This window comes from Mytilus edulis, chromosome 1 (assembly GCF_963676685.1).
Source record: "Mytilus edulis chromosome 1, xbMytEdul2.2, whole genome shotgun sequence".
Lineage (NCBI taxonomy): Eukaryota > Metazoa > Mollusca > Bivalvia > Mytilida > Mytilidae > Mytilus > Mytilus edulis.
Window position 1 is genome coordinate 125,721,497 of NC_092344.1, and position 10,272 is coordinate 125,731,768.

General features: G+C 33.2%; 1 protein-coding gene across 1 annotated transcript in view; it reads left to right on the top strand.

Annotated features, from left to right (window-relative positions):
* The window catches only part of LOC139506051 (QRFP-like peptide receptor), a 79,880-nt gene extending 70,418 nt beyond the window's left edge, over positions 1-9,462 (top strand). Inside the window, exons 3-4 of the mRNA XM_071295338.1 lie at positions 4,723-5,435; positions 8,618-9,462. Coding sequence (XP_071151439.1) covers positions 4,723-5,435; positions 8,618-8,917 — 1,013 coding nt within the window. The 3' untranslated portion in view covers positions 8,918-9,462. The remainder of the gene's footprint in view (positions 1-4,722; positions 5,436-8,617) is intronic.
* Positions 9,463-10,272: the final 810 nt, after the last annotated feature.

The window sequence follows — 10,272 nt, forward strand, 5'->3', positions numbered from 1 at the left end:
AAAAAATACCCCATTCCTGGATAGCCTGGACCTTTTGTTTTCCAAATAATTAATATTTCCAATAATTGATAAGTTCCAGGTCGACGGGTTCAAACAGAAAGATTTGAAAGCAGAGAAAACTGTGTATCTTATAATCGACATGAATTTATCAGATGACAATACCAATTACTAAACTAAGGCTTAGGCATAGTTATATACTTTAATTCAGTCACGGACCAGCGATATCACGGGTGTGTACCTGTATAATCTAATATTATACACGAGACCTACATGTATAGTCATACTTCTTCGTTTAGTTTCAAAATGAATGTAATAGCCATTATTGTAAGTAAGCTTTTCTAGAGGATAGAAGATAAGAAATGATAATTGCCAGATTCGCCTTGAACGACATTCTTTTCGATCATAGGCTAATTGATTTTTGATCTATTTTATTTACGCATGTTGGTGCGGACAAGGCATTCTTTCTTTGCTAAAAGAGGGACGTTTCAAAAGTTAATATTTATTCTCTCTTTTACTGATTAAAAAAAAATTGATAAATTTGTCTCGTCCGATGTGTGTTCTAGATTAACCATCATCAGCGATACTCAAATCAAAACATTTGAACACCAATGATGTCAACATACGTGGGAACGTTATTAAGACCAAAACGGTATTGTTTTTTTCTCATTTTTAAAGGCCGTATAGAGGCTATAATTGCTGACATTCACTTTATTTGAACTTTGGTGGGTGTTCATATTGGCAATCATACCTCATCTCCTCAGCTTTATATATATAAATCAAATCAAATCAAATAATTTTATTGACGGTGTAAATTCCAATACAGTTATGATACAACCTGACATTTACAAAATATAAATATAAAGCTAGACAAAATAAACAAAAAACAAATATACAGAGATATAATTTCTCAATGATAAGAAACACATATTTTATATCGACATTGCGTGGAGGTGTTATTTCTATTATATTATTAATTCAAGCTATTACAATAAGCTTTAACACTACAACAGTTCTTAACAACATTATGTTTTTCTTTTTTAAAAATGAATGTTCGAATAATACATATCGCTTATTCCAGCTACACACACTGTACTAATGTCAGTATCATTACTTTATAAAATGAAATCAAATTTATCTTCTTCAGACATATAAACAAAAGATCGAACTATATTACTTAAATTACAAAAGGGTATATTTCTATTAAATTCTAACGCTTTACATTTAATGAGGGAAATGGAATTTATCTTCAATTTACAGTTCAATCCTTGCAAAGTGGACAAATGCTCTGTTCTAAAGGCGTTCTAGTATATCTACCAACTTCTTTTAGTAATTTGCTATTACTAATTCTAATTTTTACCATTTTAGAAACATCACTTTTCGATATTATTTTTAACTTTGCGATACGTTCTTAGTTTATTACCATGACTATCTTTATATAAGTCACAAAAAAAGCTTGTTTCATGATTTTATCAATTCCTACTCTAATTTCTTTTGAACTGAAAAAAGTTTTTTTTTCTTTGACATAGTATTTTGATTTTCCCAAACATGCTTAAACCCAAGTTTGCACAACAACACTTTTGTTTTATTTAAAAAATCCATAAGACATATTACAGTTTTCATAGTTTGACTCGATGGTAGTATTCTGTTTCACCAAACTAACAGTAGCCCAAACTTCACTGCTATATAATAAAATAGGCTTAACACATGAACAAAAAATCTTTAAATGTGGTAGTAAATTAGTCTTTTCAGATAATACTAATTTTCTACTACAAAATATAGCGTTGATAGCCTTTTAAGATAACTGATTAACTGCTGAAGTAAAAGATCCAGATGGTTTAAATATATATATGAAAGAATTTCCAACTTGAGGTATGGCCAACTTTGCCTGATTGAGTGAAAATCTTTGTTTCTAAATAATTTTCCCTTTCCATCTAACAGAGGCAGTGCACCTATATCGTGTTTGGCTGACTTGACATTCGACTTCCTGTTTGGCTGACTTGACGTTCGACTTCCTGTTTGGCTGACTTGACATTCGACTTCCTGTTTGGCTGACTTGACATTCGACACCTATCGTGTTTGGCTGACTTGACATTCGACTTCCTGTTTGGCTGACTTGACATTCGACTTCCTGTTTGGCTGACTTGACATTCGACTTCCTGTTTGGCTGACTTGACCTACGACTTCCTGTTTGGCTGACTTGACATTCGACACCTATCGTGTTTGGCTGACTTGACATTCGACTTCCTGTTTGGCTGACTTGACATTCGACTTCCTGTTCGGCTGACTTGATATTCGACTTCCTGTTCGGCTGACTTGACATTCGACTTCAGATTTAGTGTTCACACGCTACGATTTTAGTCGAAAGCAGGTGCCTGGTGAAAATCGAATGAAAATCGAATGGGGAAATCGTATCGTGTGAATGCACTTTTAATTATTATTTATTGCTTTTGGCTTTTAATTAGCTTTCAGTAACTGTACTCTCAACTCGTACTTTCTTGTTAATTTGGTTTAGTCCACTTTCAAATAATCGACTTTTGACTCCTGTTTTTCGGTCAAGCAAGAGCACCTTAAATAAGTTAATTCAAGATTTTAATCTGTACAATTTTGAGGGAAAGTTAACTGTATAATGCAATTGTTTAATGCGTTCTATACATGACTTAATCTTCGGAAAACAGTAAACTTTCCCCGCGAAGTGCATCAATTATATATTTGATTTTACTTCTTCTGCTAGCTCGTTATTGACCGAGTATCAGGATGTCTCACCAAAGACCTGTAGAACAATTGTAAAACTCGCAGTCAAAAGTCGGCAATATGAAAATGGTCTATTTGTAATTGCATTTCTGTTATTCGATAGTTATCAAAGGTATCAGGCTTATAAGTAAGTAAGTAAGTAATGACTTTATTTACAGAGGGTGACTCAATTAGCTTTCGCTAATCTACCTTGAGGCCCTCACAAAGAACAAACAGTACAAATATTACAAAGCTTACAGTTTCTAACATATTATGTAAATGCACTATTCATACTAACTTTAAACTGTCTGTAGAACAAGAGAAAAATAAATTCATTGATATATATATACATAACATTCAAATCATTAGAATATTTGAGTAAGTTGTTATAAATCATTTATAGACAAGAAATCAACACATTTTTGTTTAAAAGTGTCCAGGTTTTCACAACATTTTATTTCATTTGGTAGTTTATTCCAAAGTATAGATGAGCTATATGCAAAAGATTTCTTCATTGAATTTGTGTTCGGTCGTACAACAGCTAAATTATTATTTGCAGATGACCTTAGATTTCTACTATGTAGGTTAACAATTGGACAACAGAGTTCCTTTAAGTAATCAGGTGCTTTATCGTTTAGAATTTTATGTACAAGAATAAGTTTATGATATGAAATTCGAGATTTGAAATTCAACCACTTTAGCTCTTTAAATAAATTTATACTAGGTGTTAGTATTGGTGCATCAAGTATAATCCTTGCAGCTCTTTTCTGCATTTTAAGGATTTTTTTTTATATCCATATATTTTATAATTTGATACTCAAGGTGTTCTTATTTTTATTATTTATCGTCTTACTACGTCCGTACAATCTTCGATAAGTATTTAGTATGACGATAATTTTTCACTTCTGTACTCGTATTGAGCACAACAAATTTGTTTATTTTGTAAAACATATTTCCGTACTGCTAACAAAAAATTTATCATATTTAGATTTACTTGTGTACGTTACTTTATTTAACACTATTTTGTCCCAGGTCAAAATTACCATTCTAATATGACGTTCTTCTTTAGCTTTGGGTACAAAGCCATGTTCTAATTCGAATAGAACATGGGCTGCACGTGATTGACGTCACAATTGAAATTGCAACGTCAGATGAATTTTGAACAACACCAGAGATCAAAATGGACATTTTTGTTAGTGTTGCTCGCTAGGAAATTAAATAAAAACATTCTAAAAGTAAGTTTAAATGTTTCTGTTCTTTTGTATTGATAAACTGTTGATTTTTCTATAACGTTTTTGTTCATGAAATCAAAATGGCGACATTTCGAGCGTCTACTATAGGTCCGCTTCGAAGAAAAAAAATTCAAAATATTCCTATTAGAATCGAAATAATTCTATTATGCCATGCTCTATGCTCATTTTAACATGGGTTGGCATTATATTTGTAAACATTTAATACCTCGCTAACGCTCAGTATTAAGATATTAACAAATATAATGCCTACCCATGTTAAAATGAGCATAGAGCATGGCATGAAAGAATTATTTCTTAATTATGACATTGATCAACATCTTTTCTTGTAAATATTGTATTTATATTGTGTCATAGTTTAAACTTATTCGTTCAGTGTATGTTTACTTGTTTTTGTCGGACCTCGAAGAGCACCCTGGTAACAACAACGGGTCTCATAGTAACCAAGGATAAAGGGCTGAGTTACAATGAAGTTTTCGTTAACGTGTTGCGCAAACGATCAATTTATGATGGATTACAGTCAAGCCTTTATTAAAATTAAAAATATTGTCTTATGCTTCAAGTGTATTTTTGTCCTATAACTATAAACGTCCCCTTTTCAGCCAGATATGGACATTTGTTCACCGTTTCGTTAAAACTAACGTAGTTACATAACTGTCTGGAATTGATCCGCATTTGTAACAAAAAAAATAGTTGACTTTGTCATTACTCTATCATTTGAATTATTATGTTTAATTTTCAGGAGTAGCCATAACAGCCAGCATATTAACAATTACGAGTATGAGTTTAGATAGATGTCTGGCAATACGACATCCGGTTAAATACAGACACATTAGGACGACAAAATATGTCCGAATTGTCGTAGTGGTTATATGGATTATTTCCCTTTTATTGGCTATACCTATGCTGTTTGTAAGGTCTACGGTCACAACCGAAATAATACCCGGTGATTTTGTAACGTTTTGCTCAGAAAACTGGGAGAATAATTTGCACCGACAGATTTATGATATAATTTTATTGGTTCTGATCTTTATTATTCCAAGTTCTACGCTTCTTGTGGCATATTTCTTGATGGGAAAGAAGTTATGGGTTCCAGACAGGAAATTAAGTGCAGAAAGGCCAATTACTCGAAGGAGTGGACAAACAAGTAGCGAACGCGAAAGAAGTATACGAAATCTTACTCTAAATCGACGGAGATTAGCTAAATTGTGTATTGCTATAGCAGTTGTATTCATTATGTGTTGGACGCCATATTTTATAGTCAGTACTTATTTAGACTTCCGGTCTGACGTAAGCGATATTGACATACTGAGCTACACACTTTTGATAGGCCATATGCACTGTGTAACAAATCCAATTGTATATTGCTTTCTCCATAAAACATTCCGTCATTATGTATTCCGATGTTTCTCAGGACACGTCAAGAAGAGGGCAACAGCAGGAGTATACGAAGCGGTAAGATATTTCCTAGTATTATCATCTTTATCAACATTTTTATAGTGGTTCGCGCACTGGGTTGAAATCGGTAATCGACATACTTCACCACAGGACCCCGGCTCTCTGCGTATTCCTTATTGCCTTGTGTCCAATTGTATCAAGCAGTTGAGAACACTAACTTATAATTTTGTAAATCAATTCCATAATTAGCTCACCAAGCCAGTCCAACTAAACGTTGCGTTGCGTCCACCGTTCGTTAACTTTCACAAAAATCTTCTCCAAACAACTAGTTCAAAATTAATTTACCTTTGCCACAATTATCATGTGGATATTAGTTTTAAAATTTTGTCCGATGACCAACCAGCATGGCCGACATGGTTAGAAAAAAATGGTGATGATAACATCGAAACTGTCAGACAACTTTTAGACGTTTTTACACTTTAATTGGGAATTCTAAATTTTTTTTTTAAAACTTTTGCCAATTATCTTAAAAATCTTTGAAACAGAAGCTTCAAATATCAAAAATGATCAACAATACAAGATCTAGAAATAAGTAAAAAGGAACGAAATTGTCAGGGAACTCCTTATTAAAGTTATTGCCCTTTAATGGCGATATTTTGCCATTTTTGCGTGTTTATATAAAAAAGATGTTGTATGAATGTCTCATTGCCAATGATACAACTTTCCACAAGACACTAAATGACACAGAAATTAACAACTATAGGTCACCGTACGGCCTTTAATAATGAGCAAGCACATACCGCATAGTCAGCTATAAATGTGAAATTCTAACGAGAAAACTAGCGGCCTAATAAATTGAGAATGTGTCCCCATGGACGCAGATGATGCCCCCGCTTTCATACAACATTATAAAGGGACATAACTGAAGAACGATAAAAGTGACACTACCCAAATTTGTACTTGATTTGAGTATTGTGGTAACAAGTATTGTGTATAGGTTTCATAATGTTAGTTGGGGAAAACTTTTAAAGTTCTTAAAATGTACTCACGGTCAACAAACAGTTGCTTATTTATTGACTTTGTAAACAAATTCATTAATCTGTGTTTTTTAATACGCAGTGAATGCATCTGAACCTTTTCAAGTAACTGTTGGTAAGAGCTTGCATGATCGTCATACACCAACCTGTTCCCTTTCTTTTACTTTTCCTTCTTTTTAAAAATCATTTTCTCAATAAAAAATGCCGACAAAATGCCGTGCCAAAGAGTAAAAAATGAAATTGCTCAAAATAAATGTATGGAATCCCATATTAGCAAAATAATTTGTTCGATTGTCTGATAGCTTGAGAGATAATTTTCGGGTCGATATGGAACAGACCACGTATTAATCGGTTTATCATAGTTTATACCTTCGTGGTTCTGGGTGCGCATCACTGTGTGTCGTTGTTGTTCTGTGGTGTGAATGTTGTGTAGACAATTATATTATTTGTTTGTGCGTTTCTCTGTGATGAATGTTTCCGCCTGTGTTTGTGCTGTATTTTATCCACTTAGTGTTGTCTTTTAAGAAATATGTTTTAACATTGTTATAAAGCGGGAGGTTTGAGTAGCCGTTAAACCAGGTTTTCTTTAAATGTCTTGTACTAAGTCAGGAATATGGCCTTTGTTATCCAATAGTTCGTTTCTATTTTTGTTTGTGTTTGTTTTTGTTGCACTTCAGTGTTCCTGATGTTCCTTTTCCGCCTCGTTTAGTTGATGTGTTTCTCTTGGTTTAAGTTTGCAACCCGGATTTGTTTTTTTCTCTATCGATTAATGACTTTTGAACACTGGTGTACTACTGATGCCTTTATCTAAAAGATCTTATCAATATGATTATTTACCAGTATGGAAATAGTATCCGTGTGCCATTAACAATATATGTCTTAGAATATATAACCTTTTTAGGTAGATCAATACCAGACGGACATGAAAATCTGGAGAATAATAGAAAATTGATAAACGGTTAATGTCTCCCATTAATCAAAACTATTGAATGAAACCCTACGCAACTTTCAACAATATTGTTTCTTTACGTTATTCATTGTTATTCCTGGTGTTTTCATTAACATAAAACATGATTTGTGAATTACCAAAAATGTAAGATAGATAACTAAAAATTAATAAAATCGTTATCTGAATGAACTCATCATATACTAAGCAACGATATGTCCAGTCCTGTATATGTTATGAGTCGAATTTCATTTACCAAAACAATAGATTTCATATGCGATTTTTATCCGGGATGCTCAAAAATGTATACTAATCATTGGATAATTTTAATCGATCGAGCTTTGAATGACCGTTACTTTCAGTTCTGTCATTCAACTATTTTTTCAACTTACATCAATTTACCTGTTTCTCAAAGTTTTGATTTTATATCTCATGACATTCAAGGGGCGGATCCAAGATTTTCGAAAGCGGCATATTTTTATACATCGTACTATATACCACGGCGCAGAGCGAGTTCACATTTTGGACATGCAAATCGTTTGAGATATATATGATTATTCAAATAATCCGCATCTGCTTATTCGAAATTAAAAAAAAAAACTTTTATAAAGGGAGGCAAAAGATACTAGAGGGACAGTCAAACTCATAGATGCTAGAGGGACAGTCAAACTCATAGATACCTGAGGGACAGTCAAACTCATAGATACCAGAGGGACAGTCAAACTCATAGATCGAAAAATAAACTGACAACGCCATGGCTAAAAAATAAAAAACCAAAGAGACAAATAATAGCACAAAAGAAGAAACATAGAACACTAAAGAATAAGCAACACTAAGCCCACCAAAACTGGGGTTGATCTCAGGTGCTCCGGAAGGGCAAACAAATCCTGCTCCACATGTGGCACCCGCCGTGTTGCTCATGTTATAGCAAACCCGCTAAATAGTGTAATTTGGCAGGTCACATTCGTGATGACAAAAGAAATAGATTTTAGTTACGACATCTTTGATCCTTCAATTTTTGTATCATGGCATTTCATTCATCTGTTTCGGACATTTTATGTTGATTTGCAAGTTTGTATACGTGTGTGCTATATTTATTCGGGTACGTTCTTGTAACATAGTGCACGTCCATAATCTATTTGGTTGAACATCGAATGATTAACTTTGGACGAATTTTTATTTTGTGCTGTTGTCTCATCTCCTTTAAAACAAGAGAACTTCACATAATTAAAGTGGTATATTTATTTCTTTTGTAGCCGTACATGACTCTTAACAGAGGAACACCTAACAATTCAAATAGAAGAGGTTCTATCAAATCATTGAGTTCACAACGACGTGCCTCGTCCTCGACTTCAAGTACACTGGGACGCATGGACGACAAAGGAAACCAAGAAATGCCGGAAACTTTGAAGGGAAAGTTATTATTGCGAAACAATTTCACTCCTCTTGACATAGAGAAATATAACTTACCACGGAAACTTGAAATTCCTTCAATAATCAAAGAAGAATCGAAAGCCTATTCAAGTCAGTCGAGATCAAGGTCGGATTTATTTTGAGCCTAAAAGTGATCTAGAGATTTAAAAAGAGGGGAGTATTTCTATTTTTCTTACACTAGCCAAACAAACTTAGGTAATAAGAACTATACAATACAACAAATAATTTTGGTATTCTTTACAAATTTCACAACTACATATAATACTTATACATTTTTTAAACATGTTTTCATGTCATGGAAGGAATGTTTTGTATAAAATTATTTAAAATTGTTCGGATTTTTTTCCCTCTTTGTTAGAATCTACTATTTTCTGTAAATGATTCCATGAAGTTTCCATATAAAAAAGTTGTTTTGTTACGATTAACCTTGTTCGCCTCATCACAATGGCAAACTTAAATTAAGGGAAGTGTAATCTTGTTTATTTTGATATGCCTCATTACAATGTCAAGGTTAAGGGGTGGATACCCATGTGTATTATGATATGCCTCATTACAATGTCAAGGTTAAAGAAAGGGTATCGTGAATTACATTTGCTCAATCATTATTTAATTGGATGTTATGCCTTATGCTTTTGTTGTTTTATACATATTAAATATTAATATAAAATGTTTATGTTTTCATTTCAATGATGTAAATGATACAGGACATAATTTTTTTGACATTATATCAGAGTTGTTACGATAAACTAACATGCCATTCGATACATCACTCGTGTTATTCAGGATTTTTTTATACGGACATTAATTGAGAGTTGTTACGTTAAACTAATAATTACACCTTATGTAAGAATCCGGGGTTTTGATTGGTTAATAGCCAGTGTATTTTTCACCAATTTTCTGTTATCAAATGAATATCGTTCATTTTTAACGCCGCCGGGGTATTTGCTAAAAGGATATGCCCTTTTTACCCTCTCTGCCGTGGTATTTTGAACAGATATATCATGTTATGGAGGGGTATTTGCGAAAAATACAAGTCGAGGGACTTAAATTTCCCGAGCCGCTAGGCAAGGGAAATTTTGTCCCAAGACTTGTATTTTTTGCAAATACCCCTCCATAACATGATATATCTGTTTAATTACACCGAATGAATTTTAATTAAAACTCTCTGTACTAGGAAAAGGAAATATTTATTTGAGGACAAGTACTATCATAAAATATACCGCGGGAACTATACATGTACTTATACGCGTTCGCGCTGTCTTTATGTAACGTCATATCCGAAAAATTGGCGGGAAAATGCTCGAGAGGGTAAAAAAGGAATATCCAAAATGGCAAATACCATGGTATTTGAGGCATATTCACCGGCAGTGGTGAAAAACAGTCAGATTCGTTTGAAATGAGGAAGAAATGTTAGAATATGCGAAAAATACACTGGCTATCAGCCAATCAAAAGCTGGCATTCTAATATAAGGTGTAA